The sequence below is a fragment of the Solanum stenotomum genome, chromosome 12 (assembly GCF_019186545.1).
Source record: "Solanum stenotomum isolate F172 chromosome 12, ASM1918654v1, whole genome shotgun sequence".
Taxonomy (NCBI): Eukaryota; Viridiplantae; Streptophyta; class Magnoliopsida; order Solanales; family Solanaceae; genus Solanum; species Solanum stenotomum.
This window is the reverse complement of record NC_064293.1, coordinates 28,391,358-28,414,698: the sequence shown is the minus strand read 5'-3', so window position 1 is coordinate 28,414,698 and position 23,341 is coordinate 28,391,358. Positions and strand designations below refer to the sequence as shown.

Sequence of the window (23,341 nt, the reverse complement as noted above, 5' to 3'; positions counted from 1 at the left end):
TAAGATAAGAGCCTGAATTTTCTGAGGGACACCACCAAAATAAATGACACTCTTTGCACTATTTGCTTGTAGTCTTGAAGTTTCTGAGAAATCTTGAAAGCATATGTGTAGTTGCTTGACAGACTCCAAATCTCCTCTTGAGGATAGTAACAGGTCATCTGCAATGAAAAATGGGTGATTCCCAGTTTGGACCATTTAGGATGGAACTTAAATAATTTCTGCTCCTTTACTTCATTGAACCTTCTACTCAGGTATTCCATGGCCAAAGCAAAAAGAAAAGGGGACATAGGGGATCCCCTTGTCTTATTAGTTCATTTGTTGCATTGAAAGGCTCTGAGGGGCAGGCTCCCCATTATCATGATGTAATAGTAAACCATCTTCACACATTCCATTACCCATCCAGTGAATCTCCAAGTAGCACCAGTCCAAAGAGTCATCTCCTTTTGTAAGTCAATTGCATCATCCTTCTTTGTTTACATTATCTAAACTATGTCTATATATTAGTTCACTCTCACTGGATTGTGTCCCTTAGTCCCGGCCACTGTAGCACGTGCATTACCCTTAGTTCCTATCTTACATTTGAAAAGAGGTAGTTTAGACACAAACTTTTGTTTAAGTCTAATGGCCTGTATGGCTGTATTTACTTCACTTAACGTCATTTAGGATGACTAAAGGAATTTCCTTCTGGCCATGATTGCTGTCCACTTCTCTGCATGTCGTCTTGAAAGAGCTATACGAGCATCGAAGGGAAGCCAAATGAACACCAGGCATTTAAGACTTCAGTCTTTTCAGTCAAGTAGCATACTAAATATCAAATAGTCTAATTCTTAAGACAATCCAAGAATTGATTTTCCTGCAGTAATTTCATATACCAATTACTTCTGCATAGTTATTTGGTGATGAACCACCTGTTTGACTACTTTCTACTTGCTTTGATAGATACACACCTATGTTAAATATGTAAACAACGATTTGCCACTAATTATAGTTAACGTTGATCTATCATATTTCAGTGTTATCATAAAGACTGGATTTTCAGCTATTAATCTCCATGATATCCATGTCATTTAAGCATTATCAGTCATTGAGCTCACATTATTTTCTCTGCTGATAGTAATACTATCTTGTAAAGGTGCTCTGACTTGGACATGAAATTTGAAGGTCTCAGGGAATTAACTTGGTACTGAGACTGCTGTTGAGCTGATCCTACACCAACACTGGGCTTCATAACATGTTGACGAATTAAGGCCCCTGAACTGAGGGTTCGATTAGTAGAAGGACGACTTTGTCTCCCTGGAATATCATCCAGAAAAGCTCAATCTGGGATTATTTTAACCCACCCTCTATATGGGACTAAATAATAGTACCTATTATCATAAGCAGGATAAAATAGTAATTCTCATGGAACATCTCAGGTATCATTATCCTAATCCTACCCCTGAATTTTTTTTCTGAAACTAATCTGCTGTTGTACAACAGGCTGCTGGTAAGTTGTAAGTATACACAAATTTTAATCTGTATTTACTCATTTAGTTGAAAGACGATATATATATATATATATATATATATATATATATATTGTTGCCTCATATTATAAGGCCTAATTTTTGCAAAGGAATTTGTATCTCTATCTGGGAGATTGTACAAAAAAAAAACTACATATATAGTATACAATAAGATTTGCGTACATACCAGTCTGTTTACTTTCTTTTGTAGGGGCCTGATTTCTAAATTAAAAGTAAGGAAATACCATCAATTTATTGTTGTTTTAATGCATCATGTGCATTCCTTTAATTTGTGAGGTAAAAGGTATCATGTGCAAAGTCATGCATATTTAATCTATATCTAAAGATTTTCCAATAAAGTTTTGAATTGTTTGAAAGTTATTCAGTTTGAATTATGAGAGTACAAATAGTGTCATTTTTTTGATTTACAGGTGAAAAAGATAATTTTAAATAATGTGGATCAGACAGAAGAATCTAAGATAAAAGGAACATCATTTCCTCCACCTATGCAAAAAAGGCAAAAGGGCAAAAAGGAGGAGGAAAGTCTACTTTGAAAAAGTAAGAGGGCAAAAGTGATCTAGGAAAAACATAACATTAACAACGAAAAGAACTATTCAGTCCGTTTTAAAATAAGTAGTGTTTTTAGCTTGGCCACTTCTTTTAAGAAACTATGCATTTTTTTTTTTAGAAATAAGGAGTGATTTTTACTAATTTATCCTTAATTAAATATGTCAAAGAAAAAAGCTATTTTACGTATTAAAACAAGGAAAAATTTGAAAGGATAAGATCAATCCCTTCTTGAAACCCTAAAACACCACTTATATATCTTGGAGCAAAATAAAAAAAATTAATTGAAACACAACTTATTTTGAAATGAAAATAGTAGTGATTCATAAGAAGATGAAAGTCTAAGGATAGTGACAAGAGAAAGTATCATCATGAGCTCATGACATAAACGTCCATAATTGAACTAGCGTTTCACCATAAATTTTAGATTAAATTTTGAAAATCTACCTTTAAGTATATGTTGACAATGAAATCTGAAAAAAATGATCTTAAAATATTTTCAAGCCCCAATTTTTGGGATTGTCATTCTAAAATTTTCAAAAACAAATCAAGTAAAATGCATGTTCAAACACAACTTCAAAAACTAATATTTTCAAGTTTCAAAATTTTAACTTTAAAATTTATGATTAAATGATAACTTTAAAAATGAGACACAAGTGTCTTTTACAATAACAAATGTTTGATATATAGCTTTGTGATTAGTGCTAGTAATCCATAGGAAAACAACAAAAGGTGGAGTTAGATAATGTTGTATCAATTGGCCAAAGACAAAGAGGGAGACACCAACACCAACAATTATCAAACTAATTCCCTCTATTGCATGCAATTTTTGAATTAATTATGTCATAATGTTTGGATTGTGATGGTTCTTGCAAAGATTTATTAACGTGGGTATCATTTGGTTTTATATATGTTGTCTCTTGAATGCAATGATTTTTTATTTTTTGTTAAAAGATTTGGTTTCCCACCCGGAGCAATACCGACATTGGAGACTAACTATTTCGGATTCGCGCTTAACGCCTCATTCAGAGAAAAGCGCTCCCTATCAAGAGCTTTTCCATATCCAAAATGCAATGATTTTAGTTTGTCAATCCCTTGTATTTATTTTGATGTCGTTCCACAACTATTGTTTCACATGAGAGTTCAATATTATATTTTTTTATGCATAATTTATGGAATTACATTGAATGTATTGTTATTAATATTTTTTTTCCTTTAATTTACGTGATATTGTTTGACTTGACACAATATTTAAGAAAGAATAAAGACTTTTAAAATTTGTGATTTAAGATAAACCTTAGATCTTTATCGTTTCTAATTATAAAAAGGTAATATTATTTTATTGACGGACTAAAAAAGACAACATATCACATAAATTAAAATACACAAAAAGAAATATATTTTAAAGACAATGAAAGAACAACTTTAAATCTCAAGCTAAAGTAACAACTAGTAACAAAAAATTATTTGAGGCATGCTGTAAAACTTGTGTCACAATTTTTATCTTTATTACTATATTTTCCCCATTGACGATTGCATAAAAAATAGAAAAAAGGAAGGTCAAAAAGCCATAATTAATCTCTCATTACTTTGTGGAAGTTTTTATAAATTGATCATGATTAGTAATGATGGCTAATTTATATAGATGACTCATGCGCTATTTCACCAATTACTTTACAAATTTATGGATAATCTATATAAATGATTTTTTAACAATAAGGTATAAGGTACATTATCATTATAAAGATTTTTTTAATTATTATATTATTTAAAAGATAATTACATATAAATTATGTGATTTGTATTTATAAAAATAAGTTAAATGACATGGTACAATTGATAAAGACAAGTAGACAACTTAATGATATAATTTTTTTATATATATAACTTTAATTCTTTTCCTTTTTTTTTTACAGTGGCGTTAAAAATATATGAAGTTTGAGAAAAGGTAGAAATTAGAAAATAGCCGAAAAATGAATATATTTTTTCATCTATTTCTATTTGTTCATATGTTAAAAGTAAATATTCATTTTATTTGTTTAATTTGAAATTAAGAGATAATTTATCACTTAGGGGTCCGTTGATATGAGAGATAAGTGATAATTAATTTCGAGATTAATTTAGGATGAGTTTATCTTGTGTTCGATTGAGATAAAATCGCAGAATAACTTATCTCAAAATTAATTATCTCATAATTATAGTGTTATTTTTATTCCATATCATTGAGAGTGAAATAACAATTTTGAGATCACTAATTTTGAAAAAACCTATTACAATAACTTGTTTTCCCTAACTGTATGTGCTCTTGCCTACTAATTTACCATTATTATTAAGGGAAAATGACATGATACACCTCTCAATTTTATCATTTAGAATTGTATATTTCTCATTATGAAAGTGATTCGTATAAAATGTTAGACGACTACCTCATATATAAATCCGTCCAGAATTCTATGGGTTGAGCACAAGATAATTTGAATTGAGTTTAATTTCAACTTATTCAAGCCCTAACCCATTTTTGAAGAATTTTCAATTGAACCCAATTCAATCTTCAATTTAAACTCATATTTGCATTAGTGTAATATGTGTTCTCATATTAAATGCATAAATTACTATCTATTTTATATCTTATAGGATTTATCTATCTATTTGTAACTTATAGTTGTTATTTTCTTGAGTTGAAATTTGAATTGTGGTTATAAAAATTAAATAATAGTAATATGTTAAAATTATTGAGATTACGCGAATCAAATTGGACGGGTCATGACCCAATGCGATTTTTAGCCCATTTGAGCCCAAAAGTAAACTTGAATGAATCATGATCCAATCCAATTTCTATTTCAATCTATTTTAGTATTTTCAATTTCAATCCAATCCGTCTATTTAACACCCCTAATTCCTACTATGAAAAATGTGAAACTGAATTTTGAAATTTAAAAAATTATAGTACTCCCTCCGTCCCATTTTATGTGGCAACATTTCCTTTTTGGTCAGTCCCAAAAAAAATGTCACTTTCCTTATATGGTAAGTATTTAAAGGTGCAATTCCTCTTTTACCCTTGTTGGTCCCACTTAATCTTAAAATAATACTCCAATACATTTATGAGGAGAGAGAAAAGTGAGTGTACTTTTTAAAGGACAATTTGATAAATATTTCAAAGTCTTCATTTATTTCTTAAACTCCGTGCCCGATCAAATGTTGCCACATAAAATGAAACGGAGGGAGTAATAATTTTAGAAAATAGTAAAAAATATTTATGACCAAACCAACAGTAAAACATAGTCAAAGGAGAATATGTAGGACCAGAATCTGTCATGCTTCTAAGACAGCATCACTTCCCAATAAAAGGACTACAACAATATATATCTTTATTAACTAAATTTAATAACTTTTCACGTCCACAATAAAATAAATAAAGATTCCTAATCTTCTTTTCGCGGTTTAAAAGCCTCACCATTTACTGAAATTTCATTTCCCGCTATCCTTTTTTTTTTTTCTAAAATAATGAAACTTTTTAAGCAAATAATTTTTTTATTAATCTCAGAAGATTGAAGGAAATGAAAAGCTAAATTAGTATTCTCACGTTTCATATTACTTGACCTCATGTTGATCTGACACACTCTTTAAAAAAAAGTTTAATTAAATATTTGTTTTATTACTAAATTTGACCAGTATTATATATACTGTAATTAATAAAACTTTCTTAATTCGCTAAAATGGACAAGTAAAATTAAATAGAAGAAATACTTAGTCATCGAAAACTTTGATTAATTTTTTTAATATTTTAAAAGGTCGAGAAAATCATGGGAAAATCAAATTTTAAGTGATGTTTGAATAATTTTAGACATGAGTGAAAGTATGAGAATTTATCTGATTACAAAAAAATGAATTAACTATGATATATTCACACCATTGTATTATCTCATATTGAATTTCAAAATTTGGTAATTTTACTTGGCAAATTGGTCTAAACTACAAATCTGAATACTTGAACACTATTCTTAAATACAATAATCATTTAAAATATAATCTAGAAATGCGATATAAAATTCATTTTGAAATAAAAAAGAATAGAAAAAATCATGATATGACTACTCACAAATTGCCCATAAAAGTAAATACTAGTAGCTCCAAATTTATAATATCAATTTTTTAGTAAAATAATAACAATTCAAGTACTAGATTTTTCTTTAAATTGACAAAAAGCCAAAAAGATATTCCAATAAATAAAACACAACATAATTTTAGGGAGCTTTATTGTGTTCTCCAACAAAAATGTCCTTTTTTTTTAGAGAGAGAAGATGAGTTGTAAGAGAGAGAAAATATATGTCTGCAAGAAGACAAATGTTGAGTGTCACTGCCATTTCTGGGAGCTGTGAGGTTTCTCTTTCATTCATATACAAAACAAGACTAGGGTTTTACCATTGTAGTTTGGTTTTTTACCTGAGCAGATAGAAATCTTGAACTTCATTTGTCAAGATTTCTAAAGGGCTAAATACTTTGCTGGCCCATTTCATTTTCTTGTACTTTAATGCAGATTTTTTTTGAGGCCACCAGTTGAGTGCATTGAAGAACTTGAGGTTCCAAGATAACATGAAGCTGTAATCATTGCAAGAAGTTGAATTTCTGCAGTAAATCTTTGAAAAAGACTCTTCGTTTTTTGTTTTTCTTCTAGTTGAGCTGATGTTCTTGGTAAGGGAATGCTGAACTTGTTTTGCTATCTTGAATATTTGAAAGTTCAGTCTGTACTTTGATTTTGTCACTCATTGTCTCCTTTCAGCTTGTATACCTAGAAAAGTTTCTATTTTTAGTTGTATCTGTCTTGTATTGCTGTTGAAGGAGGACTTTGGTGATTTTGGGTTGAAGTTCTGTACTTTTTTCCCCTGTTGTTTTACTGCTTTGAACTGTGATGGTTGTTGTGAAAGACGGTTTTCATATGTTGAGGTTTTGCTTAAAGTGATTCTCATACTTAAAGCTGCTCCTTTTGGATTTCTTGGAAGGTTGAAGATTTAGTTGTATTTTTGGGAGTGAGTTTGTTGTCACTTGGGCTAGTAAAGCTTTTTCTGGTGTTGCAATGAACCTATTTAGGTTTTTGATGCTTGTGCTTTGTTTTGGTTCTGCAATGGGGCAGCTTCCTTCCCAGGACATTTTGGCCCTGCTTGAATTTAGGAAGGGTATCAACCACGATCCAACTGGTTATGTACTGCAGTCATGGAATGAGGAGTCCATTGATTTCAATGGTTGCCCTTCATCTTGGAATGGTATAATGTGCAATGGTGGTAATGTTGCAGCAGTTGTCCTTGATAACATGGGTTTATCTGCTGATGCAGATTTGAGTGTGTTTGCTAACCTCACAATGCTTGTGAAACTCTCTATGGCTAACAATTCAATTGCTGGACAAATGCCAAAGAAAATTGGTGATTTTAAGAGTCTTGAATATCTGGATATTTCAAACAATCTATTCAACTCCTCTTTACCACCAGAGATAGGGAAAATAGGAAGCTTGAAGAATCTGTCACTTGCTGGTAACAACTTCTCTGGTCCAATCCCTGATACTATTTCAGAGCTCATGTCAATTCAATCTTTGGATTTGAGTCACAATTCTCTTTCTGGGCTACTTCCTTCTTCTTTAACCAAGTTAAATAATTTAGTATACCTCAATCTTTCTCTTAATGGATTTACAAAGAAAATCCCTAAAGGTTTTGAGCTAATGGCTAACCTTGAAGTTCTTGACTTGCATGGAAATATGCTTGATGGTACTTTGGATCCAGAGTTCTTACTGCTTACTACTGCAACTTATGTTGACTTAAGTGGAAATTTACTCGCGAGTTCCGCTTCTCAACATGAGAAATTTTTACCAGGCATATCCTCGTCAGTCAAGTACTTGAGTCTTAGCCATAATCAGCTTACGGGGTCACTAGTAAGTGGCGGTGAAGCTCAGGCATTTGGAAACTTGAAGGTTCTGGATTTGAGCTATAATCAGCTGTCCGGGGAATTACCTGGCTTCAATTTTGTTTATGATCTTCAGGTCCTGAAACTCAGCAACAACAGATTTTCTGGTTTCGTTCCAAATGATCTTTTGAAAGGAGATACTTTAGTTCTCGCAGAATTGGATTTAAGTGGAAACAACCTCACAGGTATATTCCAAACTGCTCTCTGAAATTCATTTTGCAAATTAAATAGTATTTCGTTGTGTTGAACTTGAGTTACAACAAAGTAGTTAATTTCCGATCATTTTGTTAGTGTGCTTTACTCAGTCCCTTCATTTTACAGGGTCGATAAGCATGATTACATCAACAACTCTGCGTGTTCTTAACTTATCCTCCAATGCTCTTTCTGGTGAACTTCCACTGGTGACAGGTAGTACTGCAGTTCTTGATCTCTCCAAAAACCAGTTAGAGGGGAATCTAACTAGAATTCAGAAATGGGGGAATGTTGAATTTCTTGACCTCAGCCAGAATCAATTGACTGGAAACATCCCTGAGGTTACAGCTCAGTTTCTGCGATTAAATCGCCTAAACCTTTCTCACAATGCTCTTACTGGATCTCTCCCAAAAGTTATCACACAGTTTCCCAAGATCACAGTCCTTGATCTGAGTTTCAACCAGCTGAATGGGCCTCTTCTCACTTCTCTGCTAACGTTACCCACTATTGAAGAACTTCACCTTCAAAACAATGCACTTGTTGGAAATATTGATTTCGCTGCCCCCTCTGCTGCACCCAACCTCCGCGTTCTTGATCTTTCTCATAATCAGCTTGCTGGTTCTTTTCCTGATGGGTTTGGTTTGTTGACTGCGCTTCAAGTACTTGATATAGCTGGAAATAATTTCTTTGGGTCTCTGCCTACATTGATTGGTCAAGTTGGTTCACTCACTTCTCTAGACATTTCACAGAATCATTTTACTGGTCCTCTGCCGATGAACCTGCCTGATGGCCTCCGAAGCTTCAATGCATCACTCAATAACTTATCTGGTGTTGTCCCTGATAATTTGAGAAAGTTTCCTTTATCATCTTTCTACCCTGGAAACTCCGAACTTCAATTTCCAAATCCTCCTTCAGGATCTGGCCAAGCTTCACCAGAAAACCAGAAAAGTCAATCACTTAAAACTATCATCAAGGTGGTAATAATAGTTTCTTGTGTAATTGCTCTTATTATTTTGGTTTTGCTTGCCATTTTCTTTTATTATATACGAGCTTCAAGGAAACGTCATCCTCGTGTTACTGAAAAAGTTGTTCATCGCCAAGCCACATCAAATCCTTCTGGCTTTAGCAGTAGGGAGGGTGCTGGTGGTGCAGTTGTTTCAGCTGAAGATCTTATGACTTCACGGAAAGGATCATCAGAAATAATTAGTCCAGATGAGAAAATGGCTGCTATAACTGGTTTCTCCCCTTCAAAAGGTAGCCATTTCTCTTGGTCACCAGAGTCTGGAGATTCGTATACTGCAGAAACTTTTGCAAGATTGGATGTGAAGTCTCCGGATCGTCTGGCTGGAGAGCTGTACTTCCTTGATGATACAATCTCTTTTACACCTGAGGAACTTTCCAGGGCTCCGGCTGAAGTCTTAGGCAGAAGCAGCCATGGTACATCATACAGGGCAACACTGGAGAATGGGTTGCTCCTGACTGTGAAATGGTTGAGAGAAGGAGTGGCGAAGCAGAGGAAGGATTTCGCAAAGGAGGCTAAAAAGTTTGCCAATATTAGGCATCCTAATGTAGTAGGATTAAGAGGTTACTACTGGGGTCCCACACAGCATGAGAAGCTCATTCTTTCGGATTATATATCTCCTGGAAGTCTTGCAAGTTTCCTCTATGGTAAGCTTCATGTACTCTAAACTTTCATGTTATGTTTTACTAATACTTAGTAAAGGCTTTGTGTCCCTGTTCTTTAATCTAGTCATTTTCCTCTGACTGTGATATATCTTACAATTCATATGGTTTTCCCATGCACATTATGTATGAGCACTTTAATCATTGCTGTGTGATCCTGTAGTGGGAATTTGTGTGAACGATAGTACTTAGTCCTTGGTTTGATGTGGTAATACTTTAGTACATCTAGAGCCCAATATATTATGCATTTCTTTTGTTTATGTAACTTTCACACCAAGTAGTAATACACCGTCACCATGTGCTCTTCGTGATGGTCACTACATAGGTTGTGAGGGATTTGCAGTATGGTACTTATTATTTCTGGTAGCTGAAATTCTGTATGTTTTGAATTCTTAATGGATCTGAAAATTGTGATGTTTAGCTTTTGTTTTATGATTAACTTTGTTAGAAATCAGCTAGAATATGATACATTTTCCTTCTTTTGAGTCCTTCAAATGGACTTGCTTTCTATTCATTTGACTAACTAAATGTTTTCATTCAGTTGATAATTATATATGTGGTCATTCTCAATATACTTCTCTAATGTGCTGCACGTTTGTAGATCGACCTGGTAGAAAAGGTCCACCACTAACCTGGCCCCAAAGACTCAAAATATCAGTTGATGTTGCACGTGGCTTGAACTACCTCCATTTTGATCGTGAGGTTCCACACGGAAACCTTAAAGCAACCAACATCTTGTTGGATGGGCCTGACCTTAATGCAAGGGTTGCAGATTACTGCCTTCACCGCCTCATGACTCAAGCTGGCACAATAGAACAGATTCTTGATGCAGGAGTGTTAGGTTATCGTGCCCCTGAGTTGGCTGCGTCAAAGAAACCACTGCCTTCCTTCAAATCAGATGTATATGCTTTTGGAGTTATTTTGTTGGAGCTGCTAAGTGGGAAATGTGCAGGTGATGTTGTCTCTGGCGAAGATGGTGGAGTAGACTTGACTGATTGGGTAAGGTTGAAGGTGGCAGAAGGTCGTAGCTCTGATTGTTTTGATAACGTGTTGTCACCTGAGTTGGGAAATCCAGCAATGGAGAAGCAAATGAAGGAGGTTCTTGGTATAGCTGTGCGATGCATTCGTTCTATATCCGAGAGACCTGGTATCAAGACTATATATGAAGACCTTTCGTCTATATAGTTTGTACTCATTTTGGTTTTGTTTAACCATATGTTTAGCTCTACTTTGGGAATCAAATAGCTCATTGACTTCCCTTTTGAGTAGTAGAATTAGCACAGTTAGTGTGTGAATGGGGCTAGTTTTATTTACCATTGTTTGTTGTAAATTGGGGCATATTTAATGTGTAAACAATCTTTTCTCCCCTTTTGGCCAATGAGCTTCCAATGTTTGTCAGTTTTTTGGAGTAAATACTTGTGACTTTATTTTCCAAGTTTTGCAGCACAGTTTCACAGAACATTTTCAGATGCTCAATCAAACACAATGCTGACATTAACATTGCAGTGCAAACTGACCAGAAAAGTTGTTCAAGAGAAAAAGTGCCAGCTTATGAACAAATGATACTGGTTTTTCTTGTCCACTTATCATAAAAAGTTCAATTGCAACGTCACTATAAGACACCTAAGGTGGAAAAAGGAAATGTTACAAGAACCTACAGATGCCACTAGTTACTATGCAAGTGAGGAGAGGGGTGGGATAAAGGTATGAATTTAAACAACAGGAACTCTAAATCACATGAAAATACATCATAAGATGCAACAAATTTTATTGTTGCAACTTTAACAATGTATGTTCGTCAATCCTGAATCCAGCCATCTCTGCCTCCTTGCAGATATCCTTGCACTTTGCCACCCTTCCAGAAGCCATATAAACTTTGATCAAGCTGCAGTATATGTCAAAAGTTGGACTAAAACCTGCTTCCTTAAGTTTAGAGAAATAGCGTACAGCCCTTGAGAGATCGTTCAAAGCAACAAAAAGCTTAATAACTACACGATAAGCTGGAAGATCAAAAAGGCAATTTGAAGCCTCCATTTCCCATAGCATGTCTATTGCCTCTCTATATTTGTTTGCTGAATAACGACAGTGAATCAGAGTAGTATACATAACTAAACTTGGATTACCACCAGATTTCCTGAACCAGTCATATAGTCCCTCCACGATCTCAAATCTTCCCAGCCTAATGCAAATCTTCATGATAGCTGTACAGTCCTGTGGTGTCAAATTCAGATCATCTCTCACAGCAAGCTCCTCTAATAATACCAAAACAAGTGTGCTTTTATCAGGATCCTTACCAAGCTCTAATATTAGCTTAGCATACACCCCAGTATCAAGCACTCTGTTAGATTCCTTAGCCATTGAAAGAAGCTTCAAAGCAAGCTTCAGGCTTCCTCCTTTAATATAACCCCTTAACATTGCTTCATACACACCCCGACTAGCCAAGCCAGTGAACTTGTCCAAATCAAATGGCACTTTCAACTCATTTGACCCCGCCAAAACTTCAATGGTAGAACCAAGAATATGATCATCTGGGAAAAGATGGGGTTGTTTCTTCACCCAACAGAATGTTTCAAGAGCTCTCTCCGGAAGCCCCAAGTAACCCAACTCTCGGATTGTCAACGACAACGATCCTTTCCTAAGAAATGGACTCCATTTACTGAGAACCTTTGATACATTTTCCTCAGTTGAAAGGCCTTGTATATCTTTCGCCAAACCAATCAAGAAAGTAGGATTCTTGTACACTTGCGTTGATATGGATTGCCTTGAACGATTTGTGAATCCCTTTTGTGTAGGAAGTCCTAAAGGTCGAATCTTGTAAGGAAGGGGCAGAGGTAGAGGTCTCTCTCTATCCGATTTTCCAGGCTTCTGAGGGATCCTCCCTTTGAAAAGAGATGAAATTGCTTCCATCTCATCAGACTCCCATATGATTCCCTCATCATCATCACACATCCTTCCTTTTTCTACTTCCAGCTTCAATTCTTCATCCATTCCATCAGAACAACCCTCAGTTGCAACTCCCTCATCCTCCTCGTACAAGACCCTTTTAAAACTATAGTCCATATCTGGTGGTATCTTGGGTCGTCGAGGATTTCTAAGGTTCTTTGGAAGTTTTCTATGATTAGCTCTGTTATTAGATACAGCCATGAAAACAACTCTTCCCTTTCTTCTTCCAAAACTTAAAGGTGTTCCAGAAGCAGCTGTACTGGCACTACAAGACTGCGAGATAGAATATGTGGGTGAAGACCAAATAGAGGACTCATAAGTGGCCGAGAACATGCAATAACTCCTGCTGAGCATTTGGTCGAGCAGGTGGTCGGCACAAATTTGTAAACAAAGGGATATGAGAGACCTTATAGTGTGACGGAGTATAAAACCAACTGTTGAATGAAAGTTAGAGCAGTATTTTTGACATATAAGTTACTATAAGACAGAAGGAGTATACATTTTGCTACAACTAATCTTTGTTTGAATGGTTGTTATGTATTATATCATAATATATCGTATTGTAGTGTATTGTATTATACTGTATTATTTTAATGAATACATTGTTTGGATAAATTGTATTGTTCATTTATAATTTGAGTGTTAAACTTACAAGAAAAGTAGGTAAAAACGATCACACCAAATCGGTCGTTATATAAAATGAGTCTTTTCGTCGTTACCTAAAGATGGATTTAAACAATACGATACAATGGAATTTAAATAACAATCAAAACAAACATTATTTTTAAACTAACAATACAATACAATACAACCCAACCGGTAACAACCACCCAAACAAGGTGTAATATGACAGAAAAAAAATAAAAATTCGATTGCGACTTCTTCCATTTTAACTCCTTTTTTGGGGAACAGAAGACGAGATTGCAAGGTAAGGAATCGAACCCAGATAAACATTAGATAGTCAATCAATTGGGCAATTAAGATTCCCGCTTCTATTTAACTCTCATTATTGTGGACATATCTATTTAGATATGCTTATCCTATTTTCCATCAAATAACCAACACAATCATCAATAAGTTCTTCATTTCTCTTCCTATCTCCAAACAAACCACTCATTTGTCTTGCATTAGCTCTCAACAACTCACCCTCTTCACTCACCACACCAAACTTCACAGCTTCAGCCACTGAATCACTAGTAAAAAAACCATCTTTTTCATTTCTTGGTATCTCTACACCAACTCCTTTCTCTTGCAACAACCTTGTATTCAATCCTTGATCATTCAACACCGGGAACATAATCAAAACCCGCCCAAAACATAGCGCTTCTATGACCGAATTCCATCCACAATGAGTCAAGAATCCGCCAACTGACGAATGGCTTAGTATCTTTGTCTGTGGTACCCATCCTTTGTAGATTACACCTCTGTTTTTGACTCTGTCTTCATATCCATCAGGAAGCTGAATGCGCGAATCTTCTTGATTATGTATTGGCTGATCTCTTAATACCCAAATGAATGGTAATCCACATTTTTCTAACCCCAGAGCTAGCTCATTCAGCTCTTCTTGATTTAGTGTTGCTTCAGTTCCAAGTGCAACATAAACAACAGAATCTTGATTTTGCTTAGCTAGCCAATTCTTGATTCCTAACCACGTCGTATCATTGCTGTCGAATTTTTCATTTTCTACTACAGATGGAGGAAGAACACCAATGGATATTACAGGTTTTTGATAAAGCTCAGAAACCAAGCTGAACCATTCGGGTTCGAACTCAACACAATTTCTAAACAAGATAACATCACTTCCATAAATTGAAGCACCGAATCGGACTCCATCAGAGGTACCTGATTCATCAGCTGGTGCTTCGAAATTCTTCTTAATCTCGTGCAGCCTATACACGACTTTCGTTTCTAAAGGAATCCATTTTGGAATAACTGTATAGTCCTCAGGGATTGACCTTTCATCATTTAACAAAGCCCAAGGAGGTCCATAAAAGGACATAGTTGCAGCAGTAAAGAGACTAAAAAAAGCGCGAGAAACGCCTAATTTGCCTGCAATTTGAGGTAGCCAGTGAGAAGCATAGTCATAGACAATCCAATCTGGTTTGGGATTAGATGAACTTTCAAGAAAATTAGTTAGTGGGATTTCCAGCAAATCGAAAGCAATCTTCAAGAACTGAGCTTTTTGGTAAGGTATGTCCATTGATGATTCTGCATCATTCGGCAAGTTTTCGACTTTAGGCAAAGGAAAACTCAGAATATGCAACAGGGGAGCAAGATCAGAGGGAACTTTATTAACTACTCTTTCAATGTTTCTTGGAGTTGAAATGAAGGTGACTCTATGGCCCCTTTGAGCTAAACACTTGGATAGATGAAAAAAAGGTATGATATGTCCCATGGCTAGCCATGGAAACATCACTACATGAAGTCTTTCTTTTTCATTCTCCATTGAAGGAAGTTAGGACTATTGAAAGAACAAATAACCTCTTAATTTATAAGTATTTCATCGTCCTTAACCAGAGATCTCATATTCGATCCTGAATATGAAGTGGCCTTTCATAGAGAAGCTTTACCTCAAATATGTGACTTTATTATACGAATTTGAATTCAGTTAGACCCTAATACTGAACACGGACATCGGACGGAATTAAAAAAAAAGTGTTATAAAGTATAGTGTTAAGATCTTATCATTTTGCATATAAGAAAATATAGTGGCAATGCCGTGTTATGACTTGCAATAGCTTATGTATTTTAATATATAAGATGGTAAAAAATGAAGGCTTTTAATAATTTAGTCCAAACGCACGCCAGAACAATCATTCTGCGTCTGATATAGTCATTAGTCAACACTCAACAATAACAATTAACATCTACGTCTCAATTTCAAATAAGTTGACATCGAATCGGATCGGCTATATATGAATAACCACTTACCAATTACCATGTCTCCTTCTTTAAGCTCAACTAATGTTATCATTATAAAAATATCCAAACAAGTAGAGTTGGTATGTTACAACGTTAAATGATTTTTCTTGGAATAAATGAGAACTCAAAATATTTAGAAAACCTATAAAATAAATTATGGCTAAAGAAAGATTCATTTGAATCTCAAAATTTGAAAGATGCAACATATTGTAGTGTTAAATTAATTGTTATGTAACGATGAAAATGCACCATTCTTATGTTATACTCCTTCCGTCTCATTTATGTAACATAATTAAAATTTTGAGAGTCAATTAAGTTTATTTTTGTTTGGGATTTTTAATCTCTTTTAAATATTTTAAGTTGTTAATCATTGTAATTTCTAATATTTTCTTAAATAGTCATATTATATATATATATATATATATATATAAAAGAGAACCCTAAGCCCGTCTACGTAGTGGCACCACAAACCAGGATTCCCTTTTAATTTATTTATTTCCAAAATTAGTCTTTTCTTTCATGAAAAGTTGTGACTTTTATGAATAGTTGCGACTTTTACGAAGAGTTGCAACTTGTATGAAGAGTTGCGACTTTTACGAAGAGTTGCAACTTTTACGAAAAGTTGTAACTTTTATGAAAGGTTGTGACTTTTCCAAAGAGTTGTGACCTTTCCAATAAGACACGATAAACATTTATTCACACTACCCTTGCTGTCTATAAATAGAGGAATTTCCTCTCATTTTAAAACAACGAAAATTCTGAACTTCTTCTGCACAATTAAATATTCGTGTACTTTTCTCCTGTTGAATAGCTCACTGACACAATTGTTTTTGTATCAATACACTGGTGAATAGAGTTGTTCTATCTTGAGAGGATCTATTCTTTTAAACCTCGGTACTAGAGGGGAATAATTTCCTTAAAGGGACAATGTGCATTTAGTGGGCTCGATTTTTCCTTTTTGTTTCATTCTATTGTTACAAATCCTGGTATGTTTTTCACAGCCATTAATTTATGCTTATGCTATTAATTTTTGTTTTTGACTACATGTTTTAAACTTTGTTGTTTATGCTTGTGCTTTTGATCATTATGTTGAAGTAAAAATATGTTAATCAAGAGTTTGATGTAATCATTAGACTATTGGTGTCAGTAGCTAAAAGATCGATGTGATGTCCAAGAAGGGACTTTTGAGTGTTTAGAAGTTATGGTGGTTCCACACTACCTTGGAGTTTTAGTTATTCAACTTTTTATCTTATCAGGGCAATCAATCAATTAGTGACATCTAAAAAATAAAGGAATGTAGTGGGACGGTAAGTATTGTACTCAACCTCAATCAAATGTTGGATTGGAGTCAATGAATTACCCCTAAAAGTAGGATGAATCCATATTAATCAATTATTAAAGAAATAATTATCTCCTTACAACATTAGATTAAAAGTCGCAAAAATATAAAATTTTAACCCTATTGATCGAAACATAAACAACAAAATATGCCTTTTGGCTATCAAAGTAGTGCCATCGACTGCGAATGATTTTGAATAAGGGACTTACCAAGACATCAACATACGTTATTTCATTGAACTCCAAGAGATGTATTAAATTTTAATTAACTTATCAAGTACACAACTAATTATATAAGATGTATAATATTTAGATTATGTATGTAGGGGCCTTGAATAGGAGAAAAACTCTCACAATTGATGAATAAAATGTTTGTACCACTTTTTGAAATACAAATATAGACAATGAAACAATTACATATCTTTTCTAAAGACTTTGGTGATGAATAACTACAGTAAAATGAAAAATTAATAATAAAATGCATAAACACTTAGAATCAATTTTTTTTGATCTTAAGATTAAAAAAAAATTTCATTTCATCTTTGGATAAAATATTCTTGACAATTTATCGTAGGGCTGTACCCACTAGAAAATACTTATATTACCAAATGTTGAGAAGTAGATTATTGACATAGTTCACCACCGTGCGAAGCGCGGGCAATTTACCTAGTATTTATATAAAAGAGAACCCTAAGCCCGCCTACGTGGCACCACCACTAGCTAGAATTTCTTTTTAAATTTATGTATTTACAAAAATAGCCTTCCCCTTTCATGAAAAGATGTGACTTTTATGAAAAGTTGAGACTTTTATGAAGAGTTGCAACTTTTATGAAAAATTGTGACTTTTATGAAAGGTTGTGACCTTTTCGAAGGGTAGTAACTTTTCCAAAGAGTTGTGACATTTCTGATAAGACATAATAAACATTTGTTCAAACTACTCTTTTTTGTCTATAAATAGAGGGATTTACTCTCATTTTAAAACAACGAGAATTCTGAACTTCTTCTTCTTTTGCACAATTAAATATTCATGTACTTTGCTCATATTGAATGACTCACTGACACTATTGTTTTTGGATCAATACACTTGTGAATAGAATCGTTCTATCCTGAGAGGATCTATTCCTTTAAACCTCGGGTACTAGAGGGAAATAATTTCCTTAAGGAGACATTGTACATTCAGTTGGTTTTTTTCCTTTCTATTTCATTCTATTGTTATAGATCCTAGTATATTTTTTTACAGTCATTAATTTATGCTTATGATATTAATTGTTGTTTTTGAGTACATGTTTTAAACTTTGTTGTTTATGTTTCTGCAAAGTTATTGTTATTAGTATTTGTTAGTACATACATTTTTTTACAAGTCATTAATTTATGCTTATGATATTAATTGTTGTTTTTGAGTATATGTTTTAAACTTTGTTGTTTATGTTTCTGCAAAGTTATTGTTATAAGTATTTGTTAGTACAAATAAAGATTATTTATTTATTAGAAAATTTAATATATCATGTTGATGTTCATCTAAGTTCTCAAAAATATCAAATAGTAACACTTCCTGGAGGAAAAATGATAAATTATAAAATCAAATTAAAGATGATTGATTGAAGGATAAATAATAAAATGTATTAATTATCATTTTCCTTTACATTGTTAGTGTTCGTTACTACGTAATCTTGTATGTAAGATAATATAGTGTTTTAGTTTTAATGACCGATAGATTTTAAATATTACTCCCTCCATTCCATATTAACTTAAGCTTTGAGGTGTTTCACACTCTTTAAGAAAAGTAGATTAGGACATAAATTGAACATAATTTTCCATTTTTACCCTTATTAATTATTGTCAAAAATAACTAAACATTAATTATAATAACTAATTTCAATACTAACTTAAAGGGTAAAATTGGAAAAATATTTTAAAAATAGTCTTGAAGATTGAAAACTTAAGTTAATTTGAAAAATGGAAAAGGGCTCAAAGCTTAAGTTAATATGGAATGGAGGGAGTATTTTATAAATTCTGTGATATTAAATTTCCGCGCGCAACGCGAATAATTTTATTAGTTTTGAATAAAACTTAAACCTTCTGAAAACTTAAAGCTTTTATGGCTGAATTCACAGTTCAAAATTTAAAGTTTGAATCACTTACCTAACTGTCTAATACAGGCCATACCTATTTTATAGTAATATTATAAGTCAATTTTTCACCCTTTTTTTCCAACTTGCTGCTGCATTATTTTATAGTATCGTTTTCCAAATTAAAATAAAAATATTCCTGTATCTTTCTTGACACCTCATTCGATTTAATTTCATGGACAAACATGCAATTCAAAAAACAAAAATACGTGACACTAACATCATGGATCAAATTAATATTCATAAAATCACATAATCATAGACAATGAAAAAATGAATCGCAGCCTTTTTCAGCGGTCTAGAATTTCCCCTACTGGTTCGACAGAATCTAATAACTTTTGATTCAAATTATGCATTTATTTTTATCAAAAACACCACTTAATATGTGTAAATAATTCATAAAAAATCTAATAGACCGTGTTTTTAAAAATTTAAAATTCATAAATTCAAAATTCCAGCTCCACCTCTACTCGAAAACTCTAAAGAAATTGACCGGGGGGGGGGGGGGGGGGGNNNGGGGGGAGTTTATTTATATAGAATCATGAATAGTTTTGTTGAATTTCTTTTAATTGTATTAAAGGCCGGTTTATAACTTTTGTAATTACATATTTTGTATTTGTCCTTATATCCTTGGTTGAAAACCTAAAAACGGCAGAAGATTCAATTTGATTGGTTATTATTCTATTACGCGGAGTCAGAATTTTCACTAAAATGATTCAAATTTCAAAATATGAAAAGTAACCACACGAACAAACCAAAGGAATTTCAACATCTACTATATTTACGTATGAAATAATTATAACCATATATAAATAATAATATAAATTTTCTATCGACCCTAACCCCTAGACTCCATCTAGCTCCACCCCAAGCTCAATTAAAAAGATACATTTTCACTCTTTATAGTTATTACTATAACTATATATAATAGACATATTTTACAACCTCTCTAAACTACTATATTATTTAGTGCATCTTGCATTATCTATCGAACAACTGAGTGCTAATCAGTCTTCACAATGGTAAGTTTTGTTAATAAAAAAAAAAGATTCAGATAAAGTTAGTTTAGTAAAATACAACTCTGATAAAATTTGTAATGCGTTTTTTTGTAGGGATCGGATGAAAGTGTAAGAGAGACCGCTTATATCCCCATAAAGAATCATCGACAAGGAGGCTTTACCCCCACTTTCTTCATATTTGGTACATAATTTTACCTTTGGGAAACCAAACACTAGAAAATATTTTCTACGATAACACACTTAATTTGATGTGATTTTGCAGGAATGATGTTGTTGGATAACATAGGATTTGTGGCAAATATGATAAGTTTTGTTGTATATTTTGCATCAGTTATGCATTTTGATTTAGCTGGTGCAGCAACTAATACAACAAACTTTTTGGGTACTGCTTTCTTGCTCACTATTTTGGGAGGCTTCATTTCAGATGCATATATGACTCGTCTCAACACTACCTTGCTCTTTGGCATCTTCCAATTATTGGTAAAATTACATTTTCATCAGTATATTTTGTAGTATATTAGTTGCATGGGATGCAAATCTAGAGACATTAAGGATCGTTCAAACATGATTTGAAGTTGAAATTTTGTTTGAATATGTAATTTAGATTTGTGAAATTGTATTTTTTTGAGAGGCGAAGCCCACTTATGACCAAACCCCCTTCAATGGAAAATTATACTATTTTATGTTTATACGTAAATATTGAACTTCCTTCGGCTAGTTTTTGTGTCTACTTCTTTCGATTTAACCTCCTTAGTGAAAAATTCTGACTCTGACACTGAAATTTTTCTTTATAAACATGAAAACCATCAAAACTTCCCAACTCTTATAAAATCTTACCTAATGAACAAATTCATAATTCATAAACAAAGTATCGGCCATTGAGATATCCTAATGCGCCAAATTAATAAATCACGAATTCTCCCACATAGTACAATCATGAACAGTGGCAAATCCAGGATTTCCACTAAGGGGGTTCGAAAAAAAAAGAGTAGCGCCTAAAATTTGATCTTGGAAGCTCAATGTGAGTTTTGAACGCCTCAACCACTAAACCAATCTCTAATATTACATTTAAGAGGTTCAAAATCAAATATATAGAGATAAAAATTCTTAAAAATACCTTAAATATACAACGTGATTTTTTGCCGAGGGGGTTCAGGTGAACCCCCTCAGCAACCTCTAGGTCCGCCTCTGGTCACGAATAATCAATCTCTTCACATCGAGCATGAGTCTATTTTTGCAAAATTTTAAATTATGGGTCTTTTTTTTTTATAAACAAATGTTGATTTGAAACTAAGCTCCCAAATCTTATGGTCAAACGCCTACGAAAAGTTTAATAGTAATCGCCTTGTTATTTCACAGGGATACTTACTATTGATATTCCAATCCCACTTCCAAAAACTTCAACCACAGCCCTGTGGAGAATCAACTTGCGTTCATGGCGGAAAGGCACTGCTGCTATACACTTCAGTTTACTTAACGGCATTGGGAGCAGGGGGAATTCGGGGCTGTATTCCGGCATTAGGTGCCGATCAATTTGAACAGGACGACCCGAAACAGAGCAGCAAGAACATTTCCAGTTTCTTCAACTGGTTCTTGTTAAGCATAACTATTGGAGCATCCATTGGAGTTACTATTGTGGTTTGGGTCAATACAAATGTTGGATGGGATAAAGGGTTTATTATCTCCATTGTTTGCTGTTTTGCTGGTCTCTGTATAGTTTCAATGGGGAAGCCTTTTTATAGAGTGAGAGTTCCTGGTGAAAGTCCCCTGCTTAGAGTTTTACAGGTGAGGGATATACTATTACTTTCTCTCCGTTCAATTTATGTGACAATAGTTTGACTGGACACGCAGTTCAATCATGAGTTTTTCTCTATTCGTCTCGTATATCATTGTGACACCCTTAATGCTAGGTCTCAATCAAGCAAAGCTGCATTTGTGCAGGTTTTGGTAGCAGCAGCTCGAAATTGGTCTGTGCAACTACCAACTGATAAGCATAAACTATATGAGATGCAGGACAGAAATGTTTCTCCTTTAACCGAACAGCGCCTTCCACATACCCAACAATTCAGGCAAGTGTTTAATGTTCAATGCAAGATCAAAAGGTTTTCATGTTTATGTTGATCTTATGTTGTCATGTTAATCATGGACAGTGTACTAGACAAAGCTGCAGTTCAAACAGAGGGCACCAAAAAGCAAGGAAAATGGAGACTCTGTACTGTTACTCAGGTGGAGGAAGTGAAAATCCTTACCAGGATGATGCCGATCCTCTTGAGTACTATCATCATGAACACATGTTTGGCACAGCTACAAACAATCTCAATACAACAAGGGACTCTAATGGATCCTAGCCTTGGCAAGTTTGACGTACCTGCTGCTTCAATTCCGGTCATTCCTCTTGTATTCATGTCCGTTCTCATTCCCATCTATGAGTTCCTCTTTGTTCCTGTAATGAGGAAGATCACTGGCCACCCAACTGGCATAACACACCTCCAGAGGGTCGGGGTTGGGCTCGTCCTCTCAGCTATCTCCATGGCCATTGCAGGAGCCGTGGAAGTGAAGAGGAAGAATGAGTTCAACAACCACAACCATCTCACCAGCCTCTTCTGGCTCTCCTTTCATTATGCAATCTTTGGGATAGCAGACATGTTCACACTCGTTGGACTGATGGAATTCTTCTACAGCGAGGCTCCAGCTGGGATGAGATCTCTCTCCACGTCTTTCTCATTTCTGTCACTCTCCATTGGCTACTACTTGAGCTCAGCTTTTGTCGAGCTCATCAACTCAATCACTTCAAAGCTCACTTCAAACAAGCAAGGATGGCTTCAAGGGAGAGACATGAACAAGAACCACATCGAGCTTTTCTATTGGTTCCTAGCAATCCTTAGCTTGCTCAACTTTGGTAACTATGTCTTTTGGGCCAACTGGTACAAGTACAAAAAGGATGGTCCTATCGATGAACAGAAACTTCTTCAACCAGATTTGTCTGTAACTATGAGTATGACCTCACAACAGGCCATCTCTACAAGTGAAGGTGAAAGAAAAATGGAACAAAACTAAAGTTCAAGTATAAAACTTTCAAGTCAAGTGTTAA

At 34.0% G+C, this 23,341-nt stretch overlaps 4 protein-coding genes across 4 annotated transcripts; 2 read left to right on the top strand and 2 right to left on the bottom strand.

Annotated features, from left to right (window-relative positions):
- Window positions 1-6,362: 6,362 nt before the first annotated feature.
- LOC125846517 (LRR receptor-like serine/threonine-protein kinase GHR1) lies at window positions 6,363-11,304 on the top strand. The gene is made up of 3 exons (XM_049525973.1): window positions 6,363-8,209; window positions 8,346-9,884; window positions 10,501-11,304. Exons 1-3 carry the CDS (start codon window positions 7,147-7,149, stop codon window positions 11,082-11,084), a joined length of 3,186 nt encoding a protein of 1,061 aa, XP_049381930.1. The 5' UTR covers window positions 6,363-7,146; the 3' UTR covers window positions 11,085-11,304.
- A 222-nt stretch (window positions 11,305-11,526) lies between these two features.
- On the bottom strand, window positions 11,527-13,287 carry LOC125846518 (pentatricopeptide repeat-containing protein At2g01860). Its single transcript, XM_049525974.1, has one exon. It carries the CDS (start codon window positions 13,194-13,196, stop codon window positions 11,667-11,669), a length of 1,530 nt encoding a protein of 509 aa, XP_049381931.1. The 5' UTR covers window positions 13,197-13,287; the 3' UTR covers window positions 11,527-11,666.
- Window positions 13,288-13,638: 351 nt separating this feature from the next.
- LOC125849282 (UDP-glycosyltransferase 91C1) lies at window positions 13,639-15,469 on the bottom strand. The gene has a single exon (XM_049529339.1). It carries the CDS (start codon window positions 15,286-15,288, stop codon window positions 13,864-13,866), a length of 1,425 nt encoding a protein of 474 aa, XP_049385296.1. The 5' UTR covers window positions 15,289-15,469; the 3' UTR covers window positions 13,639-13,863.
- A 5,045-nt stretch (window positions 15,470-20,514) lies between these two features.
- LOC125847828 (protein NRT1/ PTR FAMILY 4.6-like) lies at window positions 20,515-23,307 on the top strand. The gene is made up of 4 exons (XM_049527535.1): window positions 20,515-20,730; window positions 21,610-22,035; window positions 22,192-22,319; window positions 22,401-23,307. The coding sequence occupies exons 1-4, from the start codon at window positions 20,515-20,517 to the stop codon at window positions 23,305-23,307; spliced, it is 1,677 nt and encodes a 558-aa protein (XP_049383492.1).
- The last annotated feature ends 34 nt before the right edge of the window (window positions 23,308-23,341 follow it).

Excerpts from the sequence above, each read along its gene's own strand:
- LOC125846517 (XM_049525973.1), top strand. The coding sequence starts at position 7,147 with ATGAACCTATTTAGGTTTTTGATGCTTGTGCTTTGTTTTGGTTCTGCA. Across the intron at positions 8,210-8,345 it reads AAGTGGAAACAACCTCACAG|GGTCGATAAGCATGATTACA; the intron begins GTATATTCCAAA and ends TTCATTTTACAG. Across the intron at positions 9,885-10,500 it reads TCTTGCAAGTTTCCTCTATG|ATCGACCTGGTAGAAAAGGT; the intron begins GTAAGCTTCATG and ends GCACGTTTGTAG.
- LOC125846518 (XM_049525974.1), bottom strand. The coding sequence starts at position 13,196 with ATGCTCAGCAGGAGTTATTGCATGTTCTCGGCCACTTATGAGTCCTCT.
- LOC125849282 (XM_049529339.1), bottom strand. The coding sequence starts at position 15,288 with ATGGAGAATGAAAAAGAAAGACTTCATGTAGTGATGTTTCCATGGCTA.
- LOC125847828 (XM_049527535.1), top strand. The coding sequence starts at position 20,515 with ATGATGTTGTTGGATAACATAGGATTTGTGGCAAATATGATAAGTTTT. Across the intron at positions 22,036-22,191 it reads CCCTGCTTAGAGTTTTACAG|GTTTTGGTAGCAGCAGCTCG; the intron begins GTGAGGGATATA and ends GCATTTGTGCAG. Across the intron at positions 22,320-22,400 it reads CCACATACCCAACAATTCAG|TGTACTAGACAAAGCTGCAG; the intron begins GCAAGTGTTTAA and ends AATCATGGACAG.